The sequence below is a fragment of the Ruditapes philippinarum genome, unplaced genomic scaffold (genome assembly GCF_026571515.1).
Source record: "Ruditapes philippinarum isolate M1 unplaced genomic scaffold, ASM2657151v2 ctg1660_1_1_1_1, whole genome shotgun sequence".
In the NCBI taxonomy this organism is placed as follows: domain Eukaryota; kingdom Metazoa; phylum Mollusca; class Bivalvia; order Venerida; family Veneridae; genus Ruditapes; species Ruditapes philippinarum.
This window is the reverse complement of record NW_026863554.1, coordinates 174,936-199,422: the sequence shown is the minus strand read 5'-3', so window position 1 is coordinate 199,422 and position 24,487 is coordinate 174,936. Positions and strand designations below refer to the sequence as shown.

At 33.3% G+C, this 24,487-nt stretch overlaps 1 protein-coding gene across 1 annotated transcript in view; it reads left to right on the top strand.

Annotated features, from left to right (window-relative positions):
- LOC132722479 (uncharacterized) overlaps positions 1 to 24,487 on the top strand; it is a 61,435-nt gene that overhangs the window by 6,383 nt on the left and 30,565 nt on the right. The window contains exons 5-26 of the mRNA XM_060706984.1: positions 39 to 192; positions 783 to 974; positions 1,857 to 2,005; positions 3,637 to 3,955; positions 5,020 to 5,196; positions 6,608 to 6,700; positions 7,850 to 7,960; positions 8,472 to 8,606; positions 9,438 to 9,703; positions 9,960 to 10,076; positions 11,652 to 11,803; positions 12,673 to 12,894; positions 13,675 to 13,813; positions 14,896 to 15,081; positions 15,779 to 16,012; positions 16,638 to 16,865; positions 17,557 to 17,657; positions 18,839 to 19,047; positions 20,379 to 20,539; positions 20,888 to 21,042; positions 22,503 to 22,594; positions 24,037 to 24,210. Coding sequence (XP_060562967.1) covers positions 39 to 192; positions 783 to 974; positions 1,857 to 2,005; positions 3,637 to 3,955; positions 5,020 to 5,196; positions 6,608 to 6,700; positions 7,850 to 7,960; positions 8,472 to 8,606; positions 9,438 to 9,703; positions 9,960 to 10,076; positions 11,652 to 11,803; positions 12,673 to 12,894; positions 13,675 to 13,813; positions 14,896 to 15,081; positions 15,779 to 16,012; positions 16,638 to 16,865; positions 17,557 to 17,657; positions 18,839 to 19,047; positions 20,379 to 20,539; positions 20,888 to 21,042; positions 22,503 to 22,594; positions 24,037 to 24,210 — 3,766 coding nt within the window. The remainder of the gene's footprint in view (positions 1 to 38; positions 193 to 782; positions 975 to 1,856; positions 2,006 to 3,636; positions 3,956 to 5,019; positions 5,197 to 6,607; positions 6,701 to 7,849; positions 7,961 to 8,471; positions 8,607 to 9,437; positions 9,704 to 9,959; positions 10,077 to 11,651; positions 11,804 to 12,672; positions 12,895 to 13,674; positions 13,814 to 14,895; positions 15,082 to 15,778; positions 16,013 to 16,637; positions 16,866 to 17,556; positions 17,658 to 18,838; positions 19,048 to 20,378; positions 20,540 to 20,887; positions 21,043 to 22,502; positions 22,595 to 24,036; positions 24,211 to 24,487) is intronic.

The following is a 24,487-nucleotide window of genomic DNA, read 5'->3' as shown; positions in this document are numbered from 1 at the left end:
GGACGACAATTGCTGAACTTGTTTTTGGACTATTTCAGGTACTCGATTTACTTCCAGATGAATAAAGGGATCATAATTGAGGACGGTATTCTTGCTCATGATGAAGATACCCTACAGGCGTTAAACTTCAAACGTGGCATCATTTCAGCCTTGCAGGTTCCCATTCTTGAAAAAGACGAACACTTAAATCTGGTAACTAAATCATTCAATGATTCTATAACAATTTAGTTTTAATCTTATTGGCTGTCACTTGATTCTATATACATTTTATGTAAGTATTTAAGCATATAAAGGTATATAGGTAGTGTCTAGAGCCTTCGATCCTATTTGAAGGTTCTCTCAGGCTGTGTGGTTAAGGTTGTTGACCTGAAATTACTTTTGCCCCTCAGAACCCTGTGAGCACAAATCATGTTACAGTTTTCTAAAACTGTTCAAACCATTTTCCACAAGTAATTTAATAATATTATTTATCACTTATCCGTGCCATTTTTGTGGCTCTGTAAAATCGGTATTCACAGCCATGCATATATTATGATGTGACATCACTTGCGTTATACAAATATAACATTAAGATGTGCTAAATATATGTTGTCCAATGAGCAAATGAATGATTAATTGAAAAATGTTTTTTTTTAGGTATGTGATAAATAGAATAGCATAGAATAGGCAAGTGTAGTATAATTATATTCAACAAGTTCAATAAATTCAGTATTGAACCTACACCTATTCAATATCCTCTATGAAATAAATACAATTTGATTTACTGTTGATTTTTTTTTCAGGTTGATATTTTCGGAAGCTGTCCAGTAGATTATGAAGAATTGAAGGAAACATTTTCAGACAGATCTGTTGTCTCAAAACGAAACCTGAAGAAATGTAGCCTGGCTAATATATATACAAAACATGTTAATATAATACCAGGCCCATCAATTGGCCAGATGGTGGGAGGGGTTTCTGAGCAACCCATAAATGAGGTAATCTATGTGCAATTATCATATCTATGAGGTATACAATATGTAATAATTATCACAATGAGGTAAAAAAAAATGACATTGTCATAATAATGTGATAAAAAAAACAGAATGTTTTAAATTGTCATAATTGTGAGGTAATAAGTATGTAAAAGAGTAAAAGAAGTGTAGGTATATAGTATGAATTTAAGACTTTGTTGTAATAAGTATGAAATTATCATACTTGTCGGTTATAATGAAGTATCAAATTATGATAATTTTGAGATGTAATGAAATTGAATATACCATAACCAAGAGGTAAAACGTATGAACTTAACAATTATTGAGATTTCATTGTAACATTATAAGTATGAAATTATCATAATTGGGGGTTGGGGTTTAGTTTGACATCATAATGATTTGAAGAATATTAATTTAACTGATTAAAGGGACTCCACTAAGATTTTTTGACAAGAAGGAACTTGATTTTTTTCCAGAGACTGGTACCTTTTGCTGCAGATCTGGACTAATAACTGTTATTGTGCAAAATAATCAAAAATTGAAAAGCGTTGAAAAAACGCTTTACTCAAAAAGGACTAAAAAGATTGTTTTACCACTGTCTGTGGAACGCTTCTTTAAGATTTTGTTCTCATACAAATTACATGTAATTAGATTTCAAGTCATATTATTTAAAACTTTACCCAGACTTGACTTGCAAATTCATCGTTTATTTTAAGCTAATTCAATAAAGGATTACAAAATTAATTTTGATAAATGGTAGATTTATATTTTCAAAACTGTGTGTATAATTTCTTTTATCACATACTTTTTAAAATGTAAATAATTTTCTTTTCTTTTGCATTTTCTAGAAGGAAATATGTCATCCGAAGGTTGTTTCTTTTACAGTTTATCTATCCATTTGAGATGCCTGTATCATGTCAACATGACATGAAAGGGGACAGAACACTGGTTACTGCAGACTGTTTACAAATACAGTATTTTAAACCACTAGCTTACACTGGAGACTATCTGGTTACAGCAATGACAAATGTCAGGTATGAAATAAACATGGCATTGAATTTATGAAATGTTAAATGATTTTTAGCTCAACTATACGAAGTATATGGAGAGCTGTCCTACTCGCCCCGGTGTCCGCGTCCGCGTCCAGATTTTAGATTAAAGTTTTGGTGCAGTAAAATATTTTTCACTATAACTTTTTCATTTCTTCAGGTATCAACTTCAAACTTCAAATATATGTTCCTTATCATCAACCACATCTTATGTGACAAGGTTCATAACTCTAGCACCAATATTTTCAGATTTATCTCCCCTTGAACTTAGAATTTTCCTTAAAAAATACTATTTTTTACTGATACTTCTTTATTTCTTAAGGGATCAACCTCATACTTTAAATATATGTACCTTATCATCATCCCCATCTTATGTGACAAGGTTCATAACTCTAGCACCAATATTTTCAGATTTATCTCCCCTTGAACTTAGAATTTCCCTCAAAAAATACTATTTCTTACTGTTTCTTCTTTATTTCTTAAGGGATCAACCTCATACTTCAGATATATTTACGTTATCATCATCCCCATCTTATGTGACAAGGTTCATAACTCTAGCACCAATATTTTCAGATTTATCTCCCTTTGAACTTAGAATTTTCCATAAATAATATTATTTTTTATTGTTACTTATTTATTTCTAAAGGAATCAACTTCATACTTCAAATTTATTTACATTATCATCATCCACGTCTTATGTGACAAGGTTCATAACTCTAGCACCAATATTGCAAGAATTATCTCCCCATAAACTTAGATTTATTTACTAGAAAAATGTTATTTTTTATTTTAACTTTTTTACTTTTAAAGGTATCTACCTCAAACTTCAAATACTTATTCCTTATCATCAATTACATTTTATGTGACAATGTTCATAACTCTTGAAGCACTATTTACAGATTTATCTCTCTTTGAACTTAGGATTTTCTTTAAGAAATATAATAGCTTCTTTACTTTTTAAGGTATCTACTTCAAACTTCAAATATATATTTCTTATCATTACACAAATGTTGTGTTGCAAGATCCATAACTCTAGCATGACTATTTCTAGAATTATTCCCCTTGATCTTGGAATTTATGTTAACAAATGTTATTTTTTTACTATAACTTAATACATAATTATACATAATTGATTTTTCTTTCATAGTTTTGTCCTCCTTACTGTGTCCAGTATTTTATTAGTCGAGCTTCGCTGTCTCCTGTGACAGCTCTTGTTGACTGAGTTATAGCCCTTGAATAAAAAAAATGTGATTTGCCCTGTTAAAGATTTTTGTGTCTCCTGCTACACTGTAACTGAAACATGCAAATGGCAATCATGAGGCAACACAGTCATGTGTTCAATGATCACTCTTGTTATGAATATATATTTTGTTTTTGATATTTTGTCAAAATGGAAGAGGTAGATAATATATATCTTGTGTCACAGGTCTAGTTAAATATTTTTGTGTAGTTATTTTGCGCAAAAGTAGTTATTCTTGTTTCAAACTAATTATTCTTGTTTCAGATATCTTCTCAAAAGTTGTTATTATTAGTATTTATTACAGCTGTAAAGGTTTTATAATTTAAGAATAAAAGTTTTGAACCATTAGTATTTAAAAAAAATTGTTTTCTTGCAGTCAGAGGTTAGACTTTAAGAATTTAGAAGAAAAGAAATCTCCTAGACCAGACCTGTCCTTAAATGGACAGTCAGTGATTAGTATAAAGTTTGATTTTGGTGTGGACTTCAATCGTGCATCTACTGGAGAAGAGATCAGAAATAGTCTTGCAATAGTTGTGGAGGGATTATTCCACTCACATGACATTGAAAAGTTTGAGTCTGTGCCTGGGAAGTTTGGGGATCTGGTAGAGAAGTTTAGAACTGCCACACAAGATGTGCTGGAAGAGATCATGGCAGAAGTGTTAGTTTGTAAGGATGACTGTGATGATATAAGAAAGGTATATAGATTTTGAAATGTCAGAATTAAAGAGATATAGATATTAAGTTTGAAATGCCTGGCATCCTGGCAAAGACTACTGTGTACATGTAGTTGGTTGTTTTCCAGGCTTATAATAATTTTTTTGGTTTTAGGTATAAGATCTCTTCATGGGACTTGACCATTTTGATGGGCAAGGGTTGTTTATTTTTTCCCAAATGGCCTTTATACATATATAGAAGTATATAAATTCTAAAGTTGCTTCATATCATATGCTGTTACCTTGTTGCCTGGTATATGTGGTGTTTTTGTAGCAAGCTAATGACAGATGTGTTATCAGGAGACAGTATGGTGAGTATGTAAATGTGAATATGAGGGTGAAAGTAAGGTCTGTAGATTGTATGAGGGTTGATCCAAATATCTGTACACTCAAACCGTATCTAGGTTTTAAGAATTACAAATAAAATAAAACTTCCTAAAATGGTGAGTATGTAAATGTGAATATGAGGGTGAAAGTGAGGTCTGTAGATTGTATGAGGGTTGATCCAAATATCTGTACACTCAAACCGTATCTAGGTTTTAAGAATTACAAATAAAATAAAACTTCCTAAAATACTACCTTTAATTTTGTCTTCTACAGGTATGCACAATCAGTACCTGTTAAAATATTTTATGTTAATGACCATCAGAGATGTATAACGACTGTTTTAAGTTAATAATTACATCTGAAATAATAACATTGAGGGCAGTCTTTTGGACTTGATAGTTTTTTAGTTTTTTATCCCGCAATAATTGGGTGGACATGAAAAATACTGACAAAATTAAATAATAAACCATTTTTCATGTGAATAACACCAAACAAAATATTGTGAAAAGATGAGGGTGGGGGCTGGGGGAGGGTATTACAATGACAAAATCATGCGTACATTTCTGACATTTATCGATCTGCAATGGTTATTTAACAGTTTTTATGACCTGAAATACAGTGTACAGTTATTCAAAATGCCTACTCAATTAAAGAAAACAAAAGACGGAACTCAGTTATATCCCTTTTTTTCAGTGAATAACCTTTTTCTGTTTTTGCAGCCTTTGGAACAAACGTTTTTCTTGGATGGGTTGGAATCATGTGGAACAGAAGCCTGTATACAAGTCCTCCTGCTATGTATAAATCAAGGTTATACAACTGAGTTTGAAACAACAGCTTTCTTACAAGGTCTGAAAGACTTAACTGAGATATCAGAAACTTTACTAGAAAAAGTCTTTGTAAGTAAAAATGTTTTGTGTTATCTAATACCAAATTTATGAAAAAGGATAATGAATGTTCAGGATTTAAATTCTTTTTTAAATATGCATGTATCTTTTTGATATTCTTGTTGCCTTACGCCAAAAATATAGAGTATTTGAGGGTATCAAAAAAAATTGTCCAGGATTATAATTATCTTATGCTTTACAGTCTGCCATGTAAAATATTTTTTGTTAAAAAAAAAGAATTGTAAGGTATAGAAATGAATGTCAAAAATAAATGAAATACCTTGATATTAAACCCCACTGCCTGTACTGCCTGCTCCAATATATTGCCCCACCTAACTGCCTGCCCCAATATATCACCCTACTGCCTGCCCCAATTTATCACCCTACTGCCTGCCCCAATATATTACATACTTTCCTGCCCCAATATATCACCCCTACTGCCTGCCCCAATATATCACCCTACTGCCTGCCCGCAATATATCACCCACTGCCTGCCCCAATATATCACCCTAACTGCCTGCCCCAATATATCACCCTACTTTGCCTCCCCAATATATCACCCTAACTGCCTGCCCCAATACCCCAATATATCACCCTACTGCCTGCCCCAATAATCACCCTACTTCGCCTTGCTCCAATGTATCACCCTACTGCCTGCCCCAATATATACCCTACTGCCTGCCCCAATATATCACTGTACTGCCTGCCCCAATATATCACCCTTACTGCCTGCCCCAATGTATCACCCTACTGCCTGCCCCAATGTATCACCATACTGCCTGCCCCAATATATCACCCTACTGCCTGCCCCAATATATCACCATAACTGCCTGCCCCAATATATCACCCTACTGCCTGCCCCAATATATCACCCTACTGCCTGCCCAATATATCACCCTACTGCCTGCCCCAATATATCACCCTACTGCCTGCCCCAATATATCACCCTACTGCCTGCCCCAATATATCACCCTACTGCCTGCCCCAATATATCACCCTACTGCCTGCCCCAATATATCACCCTACTGCCTGCCCCAATATATCACCCTACTGCCTGCCCCAATATATCACCCTAACTTGCCTGCCCCAATATATCACCCTACTGCCTGCCCCAATATATCACCCTACTGCCTGCCCCAATATATCACCCTACTGCCTGCCCCAATATATCACCCTACTGCCTGCCCCAATATATCACCCTACTGCCTGCCCCAATAAATCACCCTACTGCCTGCCCCAATATATCACCCTAACTGCCTGCCCCAATATATCACCCTAACTGCCTGCCCAATATATCACTGTACTGCCTGCCCCAATATATCACCATACTGCCTGCCCCAATATATCACTGTACTGCCTGCTCCAATAACAAATTATCAGGTGAAATTTTATTATAATTAATATCATTGTTGAATATTAACAGGAACTTTGTGAAAGCAAAGATGCAACAACTTGCTGGTTAACACTTGGAACTATGCTTAGTAAATTAAACCCTTCTAGTCCAGAGGATGTCAAGGTATGTATATATTCACAGTAATTTATATTTGTATGTGACTGGTTGACTGAATTTAACCATTTACAGTAGTGCCAAGATAAGGTAAGCGGAAAGAAAATTTCACATCAAAAATTATACAGTAGTGTCAAAAGTTTCAAAATTTATCAATGGTAAATTTGTTCATAGATGAATAGTTGATACAATATTTGTTATCGTGTTATATAATTGCTACATATACACTGAGTTTATCTTACAGTTTTGAGACCCAAGCTACCATCAGTATAGCATTGAGCCAGTCTGTAAATCTATGGAGCCTGAATGAGTATTTTACTGTTTGCTGAACAACCTTCATTTTTAACATGATACTCCTAGAATTGATTTTGAAATGTTTGAATGGAAGATAAACAATTTCTTTTTGTGAAAATTCAAGAGATTCCACCAAGGTTTTTTGACATGACAGGAATGGAAATAATTGTTCTAGATTTTTTCTTCTATTTGATGTAGTTCATGTAGTTCTGAACCAATAATTTTTCTGCAAAATTTCAGATTGTTAATCTTTTGCATTTTTCCAGAGTAATCATTTTAGAAGCGAAAAATAACCTCAAAATGAAAAGCTTTCAGATGTGGTTAATTCAAATCTGTCTAAAATAGCACAATATGATTTTCAATTTGTTTATTTTTTATATTTAGTTATAATCTTTTGCAAATATTTCCATTCTAATTCAGTTGTTCAGTTGATCGACTTAAGAAATTTAAATTTTATGATTTTAGGCTTCTGGTTCTTTTAATTAAAGGCCTATTATGCCACAGAAATGCTTTTATTTTCATTTCTCAAAAGCTTAAATTTTTGTGTCCTGTTATAGTTTCCAAAACGTCACTCTTTGGCCAATTACCTGAACCAGCTTTTGCTTCTTTAACACTTTGGCAATTAGAGAAAAATATAGTGATTTAGAATTGTGAATGTAAGTCAAAATACTACTTTGTTTACATTTTGCTACTTTTATGACAAACAATTTCATATTCAGAGCTACTTTTTAAGGTGATTTCTACTATGCTTTAAAACTATTAATTAAGGATTTTAAAACGCATGTTTGCATTTTCTAAAGAACGAAAATTTATTCATTTCTGGGGCATAATGTGCCTTTACGTGATTATAATCTTGTGTTGCAGGAAGACAGTGTGTTATATAGAGTCCTTCACCACTTGCATGATAAAATACAGAACAACTGTCTGAGTGGTACACTTCTTGATACAGAAAGACAGCTCAACACTGCTTTAAAGGTAGGTAATTGTGAAGTTATGAAAATTGTGTGTAAGATATGACTGAAATAATCCTGTTAGCATGATTATGAACAGTATCTTATAGCTTACAGCTGTAGCTATAGATATACCGCTGTTATATATGTTATATATTGTTTTACTTATTTGGTAGAGTGATAAGTGTATGACTGTGACTTAATTACATTAATATTATAGTAATATCAAAACAAAACTTTCAACTGTTGTCTTAGGCTGTCAATGGCTCATGTTTGCTCAAATCCTGCTACATGCTTATAATTCTTATATTTTGCTATAACTATTCATTTAGAGTATGGAAGGTCAGTGTGCTTGCTTGTGTGTGAAATAATGAATAATGACAAAGGGACACTACAGGTCTTCCTGCTCCCCAAATGTGCCACATTGTGACATTTGTAATGTCAATGTGACTTAAAAGTCCAAAAAAAAAACCCCCAAAAAAACAAAAACAAAACAGATAATTTATTATATCTAATGTTTATTTATTTCTGTACAGACAATAACCAATGTAGGATATAAAGTGGTACAGATGTTTACAGGGAAACTACAAGGGGAGGAAAAAACATCTGTTTATCATACTTGTATGCTTAACAGGGTGATTCCAACATCATTCAAAATCAACATTATACAGGTATTATTATAAATCCTTGTTTAACTGTCTAGAAAAATCACTATTTTTAATGCTCTTCTTGTCATTTTAGTTTGTCTAAGCACATTTTATTCAATACACTTTTCCCCGAACATTATCTGTTAATATTTTTGTTTCTGACCATTAGTATATGTGTTATTTTGATTTCTGACCATAGGTATATGACCAATTTTTATTTCTGACAATAAGTAAATGTGCTATTTTGATTTTTGACCATAGGTATATGAGTCATTATGATTTTTAACCATAGGTATATGTGCCATTTTTGTTTCTGACCATAAATATATGAGCCATTTATGATTTCTGACAATAAGTAAAAGATCCATTTTGATTTCTGACCATACGTATATGCAACATTTTGATTTCTGACAATAGATTTTTAAGCAATTTGATTTCTAAGCATAGGTATTTTGATTCTGACCATAGATATATGAGCAACTTTGATTTCTGACCATAGGTTTATGAACCATTTTGATTTCTGACAATAGGTAAATGCCTTTTTTTATTTTGACCCTATATAAGAAATTTTGAATTCTTACCATAGGTATATGAGCCATTTTGATTTCTGACCATAGGTATATGAGCCATTATGATTTCTGACCATAGGTATATTAGCCATTTTGATTTCTGACCATAGGTATATGAACCATTTTGATTTCTGACCATAGTTATATGAGCCATTTTGATTTCTGACCATAGGTATATGAGCAATTTTGATTTCAAACCATAGGTATATGAGCCATTTTGATTTCAAACCATAGTTAGTGATATCTTCATCAGTTTTTCATTTCATCATATTTTTCTTTTCTCCAGAATATAGAAGAAACCTTATCAGAAACGAAATATGCAGATATCCCCAAAGATACTAGGGATGTATTTTTTGAGGTACTGAAAGATGACTCTCAGGACACTACTTTAAGGGCTCTTTCATTTTCTCTGTTGATGAAAACAACAGATGCAGACACCATCATTAATCTTGTGGATATAATGAAGAAGAGTGACAATACTATCCAAATGAAGGCATATATGACTTCAGCTGTTAGAACCTTACTGCAAAATGATGCTCCTTATTTAAAAGGGTATTTGTTGGTTTCTTTTCCATTTAATAAATGATAATTGAAGTATTAATTTCTTTAAATATGATGTCCGTTGTAATGCTTGAATTTTTATTGCAGTATTTATATCCTATTACTGAAGGAGTCAGATTTTCTGTAGCAGATTTTGATCTGTTAATACCAAAAAAAGGTTTAGAACTTTACATAGGCTGGACAGATCATAGGGTAAAATGGTAAAATCTTACACTTATTATAATTATCTTATATGATATTTTCACAGAGTAAGAATGGCCTGGAAAGAAGTTAAGAAAGAAAAATATTTCAATCCACGTTTCTACGACTTTGATCATTTTTCCTCAAGTTTCTCGAAAAGTATTGCAGGCGGTTACTTCTTCAAGTAAGTGGCTTAGTTTATAATTGCAAAGTTCACTGACTAGTGAGTGATATTTTCTGTATCCCACTGCTTTATTGAAGTATTTTAATGCTTGCAAAGATATAATATATAATTCACTTGTTCTTTCTGTTCACACAATTATGAAAAAATGCACCCTGAAGTGCATTGTCAGATGTATTTTATTGTTGGTTTGAAGTCCCACCAACACTGTCAGATGGCAACGTTTAAACTGTTTTATTCAGGAATCAACTGGCATCTGTTTTGAACCACTGGAAAAATCTAGTTCCTAACAAGATTTTAACCCACATTTGTGTGTTAAAAGGCTTAATTTGTCCATTTAATTTTTAACCAGGTTTTCCGAAGGAAAAAACTGGTTATTAGATTGAGGTATGTCGGCGGGGGGCGGGCGGGCGCCATTTGGCGGGGCGGGCGTAAACAATTTCTTCTGTGCGCAACTCCTCCTACATTTCTCAACGGATTTTAAACCAAACTTTCACAGAAGCTTTGTCATCAAGTGCCCTGGCGCATATTGTCGGGGTTTTGCGATTAGATAATATTTGACCTAATTATGGCCCTTTGTTTTTTTTCCTTATATAGAATATATATTGAACAATTTCTTCTGTGTGCAACACCTCCTACATTTCTCAACGGATTTTGACCAAACTTTCTCAGAAGCTTTGTCATCAAGTGCCCTGGCGCATATTGTCAGGGTTTTGCAATTGGTATATATTTGACCTAATTATGGCCCTTTGTTTTTTTCCTTATATAGAATATATAGTGAACAATTTCTTCTGTGCGCAACTCCTCCTACATTTCTCAACGGATTTTGACCAAACTTTCTCAGAAGCTGTGTTATCAAGTGCTTGGCGCATATTGACGGGGTTTTGTGATTGGATAATATTTGACCGAATTATGGCCCTTTGTATATTTTTTCCTTATACAGAATATATAGTGAACAATTTCTACAGTGCGGCAACTTCTCCTATATTTCTCAACGGATTTTGACCAAACTTTCACAGAAGCTTTGTCATCAAGTTGCCCTGGCGCATATTGTCAGGGTTTTGTGATTGGATAATATTTGAACTAATTATGGCCCTTTGTTTTTTTTCCTTATACAGAATTGAACAAATTCTTCTGTGCTGAACTCTTCCTACATTTCTCAACGGATTTTGTTCAAACTTTTCACAGAAGCTTTGTCATCAAGTGCCCTGGCACATATTGTCGGGGTTTTGTGATTAGATAATTTTTTACCTAATTATGGCCCTTTGTTTTTTTTTCCTTATACATAATATATATAGTGAACACTTCTTCTGTGCGCAATTCCTCCTACATTATTCATGTTTTACATTGCACATGGTTACATTGTTTGTTGCTTGTATTTGTATTTCAAATACAACATATTTATCTACAATGGTGATAATTGAAAACCTGGTTTCATGGCATTGCCATGTTTCTTGTCATCTATTAAATTGTAGTATGTTTTATAGTATATTTATGCTTGTTTTATACTTTAATAAGGATTGTGTTTGCAGGTTTTTTCTTGATACTACTTGATCATACAATTTAAATTTATTATAGGATCCCAGTAAGTGAAATGTTTGGTGGTCAAATTGAAGCAGACTTTATCTATGATCCCTCCAGTAAAATATTTTCTACTCTTAAGACAGCCATCAGTTATCACTATGGTGATGAAAAATATCAATTGTTCCAATTCATGGTGAGAGTGAAAGGTATGTTCTAATCCAATATTTACACCCATCCAACCCACCTATAATATTTTCAGAAATTAACTGTTTATTGTTTTGCAATTATTCATCATAGTTAATGATTTTTTGTCACTTAGGATATGAAAATAAGACTGCTTGTATGTTTAATACCTTTGTATATAGGGGTACATAGCTTTATGGAATGATTTTCATAATTCAACTCTTAATCCTTTACCACATGGATAAGCAATTTAATGGTTATACTAAAACAGTAAACTGGTTGGCCATGTGAACATAAGGTAACAGTAAATTGGTTGGCTATGTGGACAATAGGTAACAGTAAATTGATTGGCTATGTGGACATAACAGTAAATTGTTTGGCTATGTAGACATTAGATAACAGTTAATTGGTTGGCTATGTGGACAATAGGTAACAGTAAATTGATTGGCTATGTGGACAATAGGTAACAGTAAATTGGTTGGCTATGTGGACATTAGATAACAGTAAATTGGTTGGCTATGTGGACATTAGATAACAGTAAATTGGTTGGCTATGTGGACATAACAGTAAATTGGTTGGCTATGTGGACATTAGATAACAGTTAATTGGTTGGCTATGTGGTCATTAGATCACAGTGAATTGGTTGGCTATGTGAACATTAGATTGCAGTAAATATTCTTTGATGCTATTTTCAGTTAGTAAGGGATATATGTGGCTAAAATGGTTTATAGTGGCTTATAGAACTGTGAAGATATCATTAGGGTAATTACAAAATGCTATTCTGTAAGAATGTCTTGCTGGTTGTCTGTCTGTCCAAGCAACTAGATTAAGTTGATTATGTAAAGGGGCATTTAAAAAGTGAATTAACAATAAATTTGTCATCTGATTCTAGGATTTGACATTTTAATGGATGCATTGCTCAAGAAAATAAACATGACACCTCAGGAGATGTTTGACCTTTACAAGTCCTTGAAAGCTAAAGCTCAAGGTCAAGGCGATGAAAAGTTGGCAAAGTTCCAGCAGAATATTGTGAAAGCAGTTGAGAATATTCTGAAAGAAGTTAACCATCCTACTGAACTAGACTTTGACCTTTCTCTAGATATTTCTGTGAAGGGTAAATATTCTTTTAAACAATTTGAAATTGAATAATTTTGTTGAATCGTGATTAAATAATAAATGTTATGTTTCATTTTTGAAATAGATATTTCAATAGCATGAGAAGATAAGCAACAAATGATATTTTAATTATCAAACTCAGTTTACTTCTAACAACTACAATATGGCCCATTGTATTTATTTATGAATGCATGAAAAATGTTTCATTCTGGTGTAATGTAGATTTAAATTAGTAAAATTTTCACTTTTTAGCATCTTTTGATAACCATAGTTGTAGATTTTTGCTGCCTGTATAAAGCTATGAGGCCAGTTTTGCAACCTCATATTAAGCTTTTTCTCAGATTAAGTTTTATATAAAAATATTTTTCTATTACTGCAATGAAAATTCCATTTATGGTCATTGTAACAAGTAGTGGGCCTAGTTTGTTAATATTTATTAAAATTTTGTATATACAGTACATGTATCTTATATTATTGTTTCTTGTCATTGTATACAACTTATAATTATGTATGAAATGAAATTGTAAGGTGCTGTTAAGGGAAGCTCTTATGACGAGGACAAAAAAAAATAGAAAAAAAAAGGCACCATAAAATAATAAAAATAAGATGAGTCTAAATATCTGTGCAACCTCACCACTCTCTATACTGTTTGGTATTGAATTTTGTATTTTGATTCTGAGATTCCTTAAACTACACATGGACTTTTCCAACTTCAAAGTCAGACCAGCCCATTATACAAATTTAGCAGGGTGACAGATGATGATAAATTTATTTACAGGTAAAGAGGTGATGTTTATATCTCTAAAAGAACTGATGTCAATGATGAGAGAAATTCAAGCTAAGTTTCCTCCAAAAACATCCTTCACTGAAGTCTATCTGAGGAAACTCATGTCTGGCATTACTAAAAGATTAGTCAAGTAATGTTTTGTTATTTTAATAAAATGAGCCGCATCATGACAAAACCATCATAATGGGTTTGCGACCAGCATGGATCCAGACCAACCTGCGCATCCGCGCAGTCTGATCAGGATCCATGCTGTTCGCTTACAAACCCTATAACAAGACGAGAAACTGATAGCGATGCACAGGCTGGTCTGGATCCATGCTGGTCGCAAACCCATTATGTTGGTTTTGTCATGACGCGGCTCAAATCAGTTTATACAGAATTTATTTTAGTTTGATTGTGTAGGAAGCTGTTAGCTTATAAACACACTCTCCAATCTGTTTCTCGGAACTAACACAGTTCTGAGCAATGAGTGCAAAGTTTTTTGCTCAAATAGACAGCAGCTTACCCCTTACTGGGTTTGAACTTAGATGGCTAGCAATCTGTAGTGTACTTGTCCAACACATTAACCACTCAGCAATAACACCATTGAAGTTTGAGGAATATTGACTTTTTTTATCAATGTTTTTAGTTATTCTACCTTTACCCTGCTGAAGGCGAAAGTGATTAGTATTTGCCACCAGTATAGAGCCAGGCCAGCCTGCACATCCCTGCAGTGTGACAAGGCTCTAAAGCCCTAAAATTGATAATGGACTGTTCCAAAATGGAAATTGGAAAAGTCCATTTAAGACATTCAGTAGGTTAAGGGTTATCAGCCATGTATTTTCTAATAGAAATCTTAGTGAATAATTGAAAAAAAAGAGTTTTAATGTCAGGACTGGTCTTGCTGCAGTCGGTGTGCCTAGTGTGTCTAACGGAAGAATGAAAAGTGATGAGAGAAACACTAAAATCATTTTAGCGTGTTATATTATTTATAATATTTCACTTGTTTAACATTGACTTTTCATTGGACATAAGAAATGTTTACATGCATGTTTTTGAAAGTCATTAGATTATTAAAATATGTTTTGTATTTGAATAAAAGAAAAAAGAAAAAGAAAAAAAATGTGTAGCATTACCTATCATAAAACCTGTCAAAGTCTACATGCATGTAATGATGCTGGAGCATGGGTTGTAACCCATTACTTCATGAAAGATTTTGATTATATATTGCAGGTCAAAGGAGATTGTAGGTCTTGTGCGTGATCTTCCAACATGTGCAGGACTACCTTTGAACTTGACGGTACATGCATATGGTACACACTTGATCGGTGATACAATACAGTCAAATTTAGCGTTATTCTTGGCAGGTGGTAAAAAGGGGAGCCCAACATTGTCAATCTCTTCAACCCCAACTGTAAGGTAGGCTGAAGAATATATCCTTCCCCCAATTCTTTATAGAATCACCCTGTTTCGAATTATTGTACTGTCTGTTTGGCCTTTAACCGCCTGCCCAATGGATATGCCTTTTATCAAATAGGCAACCAGTGTAGATCCGGATCACTGAGCATGTGTGTCATCTTATTGTGATCAACTGTGTTCGCCTCTTGGTCTGATAAACCTACTATTGAATTTAAGAGTGATTGGTGTAGATTCTCAGATGGCACAGATGTGCTAGCTCATCAGGATCTATTATGGTTGCCCACACAATGAAAGGCACATCTATGGAGTAAAGGATTAAATTATTTTCAAGGTAAAAAAACATAATTAAGTTGTTTAGCAGACAGTATACAATATGTGCAGGTTGCAGGGAGCTGTAGGCTAGCTTTGCATTATTGTAATATTGAAAAGGTCTGATTTTCCCAGCAAGAATTTTAAGTAATTTAATACTTTTCATCTGATATTGTATATCTTTCTCGCCTACCTTATTTTGAAAAGAAGTAATTATCTGTGTATCAATTTTAAGTTATACACTGAAACATTTGCATTGAATAAAAATAGTTGCTACATAGTGTTTGTGTGGCTTGTTTGTTTAGAAAAAAAATAATGACATTTTTTGTTGAAAATCATTGTCCATGATTCAGCAGGAATTATTAAGACTCAAGACTTTACATTTCAGATTTTTACACGAGTTACATGGAGAGTTAGGTGTTCATATAGGTACGAGCCATAGTTCCGGTATGAAAGCCACCATATTGGCCGGTGGAGGTAGAGAGATTTCTTTGAAGCTAACATACGGTTATAGTGACCCAAAGGTTTTTGTTGAAAACCCAACCAAGAAGAAACTGGAGTTTGAGTTAAAAGGAATTTATAAAAATAAGCGTGATTATTTACAGAACATATTTTATGCAAGGTATATAAGTAAGATATATACTGATTTACCCTTTCTTTTACTGTATAATGTAACTTTTCCTGCTGTGAATTTGTAAGAGCTGTTAACAGTTTTGAAGATTCAAGGTCTGAATATCACATTTCAGCATGAGATTTCTATGCACTCGCATAGAAGTGTAGGCAAACCTTACAATATTTTTAGTGTTGGTCTGTTTATTTCACTCTTATCACCCTGTCATACCATAGACTCATCTATCATCCAATGTGGACAAAGTTATACATGTACATCATTTTTAGGAAAAAAATTACTAAGTTACGTACTCACAAAATATTGAACATACTGCAAACAATGATTGCTAATGATTTATTATATTATTGATTATGATAATTGAGCCATGCCATGACAAAACCAACATAGTGCCTTTGCTACCAGCATGGATCCAGACCAGCCTGTGCATCCGTGCAGACTAATCAGGATCCACGCTGTTCGCTTATAAACCCTATAACAAGTAGAAAAACTGGTAGCAAACAGGATGGATCCTGATCAGACTGCGTGTATGCGCAGGCTGGTCTAGATCCATGCTGGTCGCAAACGCATTATGTTGGTTTTGTCATGGCACGGCTCATTTAATGTTTCATTTATATAGAGGTAGGATGCAGCTGCACCATTATTCAGGGGTGGAGGAAGTTGGAATAGATAACTCGGTACAAACAACATATAAAGTGTGTAATTCTGACCAGTGGATATCAATGATTACGAGAAAAAAGATGTGTTTTGAGTTTGTCTACCCTGATGTTGCCACGTCAAAAACTCATGCTTACTTCCCTTTGTCTGGACCATTTGATCTGGATGTTACAATTGAGGATCTTGAAGGGTAAGTGTCTGATGTTGTGCCTTTACTGTTGTTAATAGTGTTGACCTGTTAAAATTATAAAAGGCATGACAGTAAAGGTTTTATAGCACTTTAAGTGACAATTCATGTATAATTTATGGCAAGTGCTGCCACCTGAGTAGAACCACTAACCTTTCTTTAGCTAGATGGATAGCTTCCTCAAGTGAAAGAATCAGAAGTGCCTGGCATCAAAATAACCCGTAGCGGTGATCAGCAAGTGATCTTAACTACTGACCTACAGAGGGTCCTGATAGTTCATGATAATGAAATCATAAATTTTACACTGTCAGCCATACTAAAAGTAATAGTTAAGTGAACAATTTATGCAGCATGTGTTATATGCACCCAATGATTGAAGATGTATATTGATTGAACCATATTTCTTTCTGCCGGTATAGGTCCTTTTTTTTTAGCAAAACAGGTTTTTCTGTATGTTCTATTTGTGTCATTGGTTTCACACTTTACACATTTATTTACCAAAACAATGGCCATGAGCCTGTACATTCTATATAATGTAATATGGCTACACAATCATATACAGAACAATTTTACATTTAAAGAATATCACAGACATTGATGCTTATTTCTGATTAGTGAATACTTTTTAATTCTTTTTTGAAAAATTGTACACAGAAAGTTTTGCATTAAAATATTATTCTCCACTATTATACAGTGCCAATGTTGATTATTACACTTTGGTTATGGAGTATGAGAGACAAAAATTGCCTGGAGCTGGATATACCGACCATTTTGATATAACACATATTGGTACAGGTCTGTATTTCTATATAATAAGAATATTTTGTTTGTATAAAAATGTGGGATTCTATAATCCTTGCTGTACAAAATGCCAAATCAAAGGTTAAACACAAAACTTTTGTAAGTCCTTCTTTATTTCATATAAGATACTGCAGTTTTGTAGTTAACCCTTGAAATGGATTTGATCATCTTTCAGTTTGGACAACACAATTCATCAGTTTAGAAAAAAAAATTGGAGAATATAAAGTTCTGACTGAATAGCAGTCAGTGCAGACCATGATATTTAGACACCTCAGATGTGCCGGATAATCTTGGTCTGCTCTGGTCACATTAGTAGAATTTGTTGTTTCCGCCAACAGGCTAATGGATAATTATGTGGATCCTGTCATATCAATATATACTTTTATCACACACCCATGCCGATTTTGTGACTCTGTAAAATGTGGTATTGCACGGTCGTGAATATATTTTAACATGACATCATTTACGTTATACAAACATGGTATAAAGATGCGCCAGATGTTAGTGACAGACAGGTGCATTGATGAAAAATGATTCTTTTGCACTTTAAACAGCCTTTATTTTGGGTATGTGATAAAAAGAATATTAAATTTGAGTCAGTTCATTACTGATTTTATTGAACTTAAATAAAATTTCCTCGCCAGAGGCTCGAATAACATAATTTTATTCAACTCGATCAATAAAATCAGTATTGAACCTACTTTTACTCAATATTGTCTATGTATTTGTAATACAGTCTTGTTTTATATTTGTGAACTTCTTGCATGACTGATGTTTAACTATATTGTAGTTTGAGAATAGCCGTACAGCAGCTTTTGCTAAATTGAGCTGAATTCTCTCAGAATGATATTATTAATAAAGAGTACAATTAAAAAAAGTGTTGGAGCACCACACTAAATACTGTGGTACATACTGGACAATGTGATTTAATGAATAAATGCTTAAATCTTGCTGTTTCACTTGCCAAAATGCACTTTAAGATGTCTAATTCATCTTTTTACACAGATTTATGTATGATATGATCATGAATGAAAAATGTAAGAATCAGTGAAAAATGTGATATTTTTCTACTTTGTGATCATGATTTCTGCATGCATTTTGCATTTAGATGTACTTCTCCAACACTAAATTAGTGAATTAAATCCATAAATAAATTATATGTTTTTTACATGCAGATCATGCAATGTCACAGACAAAATATGCCTACTGTAACTTTGTTTACACAAGAGATGACTATAGCTTGACCATAGACGCTGAACTCATAGATTTCCATTACACATATGCAGCTAAGTTTAGTAACACATGGCATAGACATTTAGCTGACTTTTCAGTGTATGAAATGATAAGCAGATCTGGTCTAGCCATTAACGGGTATTTGTTTCAGGTTTGTAAAACTCTTGAAAATATTTTAGTTAATTATTGGTGTAACTACATATACATGTACCAATATTTTTTGTTAATAATTGTAAATCTGAATAACAAGATACACAAGCATTATCCCATGTTGATGTTTGAGTGTGCTGTATTCTTCCACAGCTCTTGTTTCAGTACATATCATATTCACCAGATAAATTGTCCATATCTGTATAATGTAATACATTTCTAAAATAAAAAATCATGACATCATCAGCCCTATGTAAAAAATTCATGGGCAGGATTGCATGTCTGATGTTTTTTGACCAGGCTCTGGCTACTAGTCTCAACATATGTTCTTTTATCCATGTGACTGAGTGCGGGTTTAGGCATCAGAAATGCAGCCACCTTTAACAATTGTAGCCACCTTTATCCCTGTTTGATAGTAAGAGGCTGCTTAATGGGTTCAAATTATTGGAGTGTATACATTTCTTAGCTCCAGCAGTTGAGGTGATTATGACCCCTGGTATTGCTTAAAGTTTCTAACAACCGAGGTTAACCAAAATCATCTTTCCTGTTTTGGCGCCATATGATCTAAACTGTGTTGATGCGACGTAAAACCATACCAAACCAAACCTTGTATTTTTTTTATTGAAACCCTTTAACTTAAATTTAAAGCAGGGCAAAAATGATAAGTTCTATATACAGTGAGGTGGACTTGATGTAGCTAACATCTGAAAATCTATGTAATGTGTTTGACGATTACAGCAAAAAATACACACAAAAAAACCAACAACAACACCCAATTAGGAATATTTTATATGCAATAGAATTTTTTTTATTATAATTATTTTGTTTTATTTTATTTTTATCCTAGAAAAGGGCCTGTAACGTTATATTTAGTGTCAGAAATTAACATAATATTAATTGGTATTTCAAAAGTATTGGATGCTTAAGTTGCCAGTAAGATTCAGTTATACATTTTATACATATAGTTCTTGTATTTCTTGACTTTTTGTCCATAAAAAGAAAATAATGTTTTATCTCTTAAGATTCAACCAATGATTATGTAAAGCCACAAAAAAAAAGAACCATTTGAGCCTCGTCATGACAAAACCAACATAATGGGTTTGCGACCAGCATGGATCCAGACCAGCCTGTGCATCCGCACAGTCTGATCAGGATTCATGCTGTTTGCTATCAGTTTCTCGTCTTGTTATATGGTTCTTAAGCGAACAGCATGGATCCTGATCAGACTGCGTGGATGCGCAGGCTGGACTGGATCCATGCTGGTCGCAAACCCATTATGTTGGTTTTGTCATGACGCCGCTCATTTATTTTTTTTGGTTTGCTTTTCAACAGGTATCATTAAAGGAGGAACAAGATGTTTCAGTGTTTGATTATCGCTGGAATATAACAACACCTCAGATTGGTTGGGATTTTCATCTGCAAACAGTATCTTCAAAAAGTTTTCCTCGCAAATTTGGTGATAGAAGTTTTGACATATCCATAAGTTATTATTGGTAAGTTTTGATATCGCACCTGGCTTTGTTTCTTCTGTTGTGAAACAAAAATCTAGTTTTAAACTGGTTTGAAGGTGTTAGCACCTTCTTACGCCATCATTTCTGGAGCCCTTGTCCACTTGTAAAAGTGGAGCACCCTGTCAAATAAATTACCCAGACAACAGTATTCTTTCTAGTTTATTTTGATAACATAGATCAAACAATATTCAGCAAAAATATTTATTATTCATTTAACACATGGAAAACAAAACAAATTTTACAGTTTTATTTTAACCACTCTTTGCCACACATTTCATAAAAAGATATCAACAACGTCAATCAGAAAAACAAATTTTTGTATGTTTACAGCACTAAGGATATGCCACTTTTGTACATGTTTCACCTAATTCCTGCATGGGCAACAGAAAATAACGATGTTACTAATTTCCGGCTCACAAACAGTTTAGAGAAGGTTAAACGTAGTGACAAAAAACAACCGTTTAATGGTGCGGTGGAATTTTATGGTATGTATGGTACATAGGCAAACATATTCTTAATTTTGTTGAGTTTGACTTACATTATATTATCTCTGTTGCTACTAAAAATTCATGATAAAAAAAACAGAGTAATAATTTTTTTTATGTTTCCTTCATTGGTGTATTGTTTATATTCCGTATGTTGTTAATCTTTACAGGTAAGTGTGTCATTAAAATATCTTATGTGGGTGTCTCAGGCTGAGTGGGTAAGGTTGTTGACTTCAAACCATAGTCAGCATGTTGATTCAAATCCTGGAACTTGGAGGAAACTGGGCTATCCAGCTAGCTTAGGTTCTACCCTGGTGCTTGTTTATTCCTGAAATTATGCACTGAGGGACACCTGTGGTCTTCCTCCACCAGAAAGTTGTAAAGTTGCCGTTTTACATTTAAAGTGTGGTGGGATGTAAAATCCGACCAAACATAATGCATTCAAGTAGGGATATAGGATTTTGTTTTTAAGTAGCGATATAGGTTTTTGTTTTTAAGTAGTGATATAGGTTTTGTTTTTCATGTTAATGTTTGTGAAATTTTATGTAATTGTCGTAGTTAGGAAAACTTTTTTCTGGTGTACAGGCGAAAAGATGTAAGTTCATCTAACTTACATATTACCCGCATAAATAACCTATAATGTATCAAAATATGCAGGCAAGCTCTTATAAGTTGTTAGAAAACTTGTTCATATTTTACTTAAAACATCATGCCTCCAAATTTAGACTTATTATGAAAATCTTGAAATTGTATTTAAAAGTAAAATATTTTGAAGTGAACAAAAATGAACAAAGAAAAGAATTTTACTCAATGCAAACAACACTTTCAATCCATGTTAATTTCCAAATAAATGTCAAAATATGCAAAAAAAGACTTCTTACTGTGTTAGTCAAGCAGTAGAAATATGGTGATGAATACTCCAAAATCAGTCATTCTTGGCATGAAACATGTAAATTGTTACTTGAATTGTAAATATTTTTACTTTTCTTAAAATCTTAGTACATTTTTCTTGAGGTTGATTTTCTTGAATGTTTTGGCTCGTCTGGAGGCATGCAGCTAAAACATGGTGTATGCTGGTTAAGATCAATGCTTGTTCAATCCTGGGGCGTGGTAAAATTTGTCCATGACACCTGATCTCAAACATGGTGTCTTTTGGTCTTTTATCACTAACAGCCATTACAGAATTCATGTGAGATTAGTTGCTGGTCACATGGGGGAGAAATTGGTGATTACTGGTATGTTATCCAGGAAAGTCAGTTAGGTAAATCAACTGCTGAGATATGACAAAAAAATGTAAAAACCATGAAAACTTGCAGCACATAGACGGCAAATATTTATTTATTTCTTAAAGTCTTAGATACATTTTGTTTAATTAGTTCTGTTTATAGGTTTTTTTTCCACAAACTTTTATATAGAGTATGGGCAGCTTTAAGGCATCTATGTTTATGTAAATTTTGTAGGTCGTAAACTTGCCTGGGATTCTTATGTTGAGCAGGATGGCCCAACAACACATGCACATAAAGTTTTGACATATGCTGTTGACGGTGTTCAGGTAAACATTAAGATTAGTTGTTTAATATTTATATTCACATCTTTTATTCTAATTTATATTGAATAAAACTTAAATTTAAATGTTTATTAACATAACATAACATATATTTTATTAGTCTTAAGCACATTAACAGCTCATCGACATTTACATATAATATGACACGTATTTGTAGCATGCGTAATAATTGTAATCATATTTACAGAAATAGAAACAGTGACAATCTAGGTTGACCTGCACTTCTATGGTGTCTGAACACATTGATCTGTACTTGTTCCCGACACAATTTATTATTTTGATATCAAAATTTACACTGAACATTTCAATTAGTGTATTACACTTATTCAGCATGATAAGTCTTAGATTGCTCAATTATTATAAGTTTACAAGCATCAACAATTATGAACTTTAGAACTACCCTTTAATTAAGCTTTGATCAAATTTACAGACTTTGTCTAATCTTTAACATATGACAAAATAAAACAGATTCAAAAAGAGAATTCTCATATCAATATAACTGTTTAGTTTATACAAATTTGTTTTAGTTTGTTTGTGTTTGAGCTATAAGTTAATTAAAACACTCTGGAATCTGTTCCTGGAACCAACCAGTACTAAGAAATGATTGTAAAGTTTCTTGCTCAAGGCTTGCCTGTGACAGGGTTCGAACCCACACGACCAGTAATCATTAGATTACTAGTTTTATAACTGTTTATGATGTCTAGTATTCAGAGTCTTGCTGACTAAATACCACTTGCCTCTTACTGTTGCCTATTCGAGTTGTGCTAGCGTCTTAAGATTCTTCATGATTGTGAGTAAGTTATCCAGCTAGCTTACAGATCATTGGTGGTTCTACTCAGGTGCTCGCTTGTGCCTTGCTCCATCAGTTAAGCTGGAAAGTCGCCATATGACCTATACTGTGTTGGTGCGATGTTAGACTCAATTAAAAGATTTATTTCTTGCATACTTTTCGTACCATTATTAGGTAATTGGAAAAAAGGACCACACTGAGGACCACCTGGCATTTTGATTACTGATAAGCCCATAAACATTTAACTGACCAAACCAGGAGGCTGAGACCCGTCCCTGTTCAATGTTTTGGGCTGACTTTAAAGTCACTAAAATGCTATGACGTTGGAAGTGCTGATTACTTTTTCTTATGTTGCATCTTTTTAACAAAAATTATGTAAGGAAAGAAACAAAAACAATTGATTAATCAACATTTTAAGTGAAATGTTGGAAACTAAAAAAAATGTGTAATGCAGGTTATGTACTTTCAATTATCATCTCACAAGATGAAAATACCAGCTCAGGTGGCCATTATATTATTTTACTAGATGGTTCATCATATTGAAAATAACATTATTTAAAGGCATGCTGACACTTTTTAGAAGCTGAAATGAAACACATTTCAGTAAGGTATAATATATCAAATTTCATTGTTTCAGAAAACCGCAGTTATGGATTATTCACACACATGGGGTCAGTCAATGAAAGGTTTGACCCTTGACCTGAGTGGGAATCTGGATGCTGAGAATTTCAATGTCATAAGTACAGGGTCATGTACGGCTAGTAAAACTGAAGTTGTCTTGTCAGGAGATGTTAACTATCATAATAAAAAGGTAAAGTCTTCGTTTCAGTTTTTTTGTATAGTTTTGTTTGTATGATTAAACAGTTTATACATTTGTACATAAGCATGAAATAGCCTTTGAAACCTGAAATTGGGAATATAGTGGCACCCAAAGTCCTCTTGGACCAGTATAGTATAAAACTTTACATATCACCTTAAATGCCTGTCTTTATATGACAATTTGTGACTTGAATATCCCCTAATGTAAGTAAGACTTCAAGGTTAAAAGGTCAAGTTCCTCCATGTTCAGCATTCTTAACTTTTAGCCT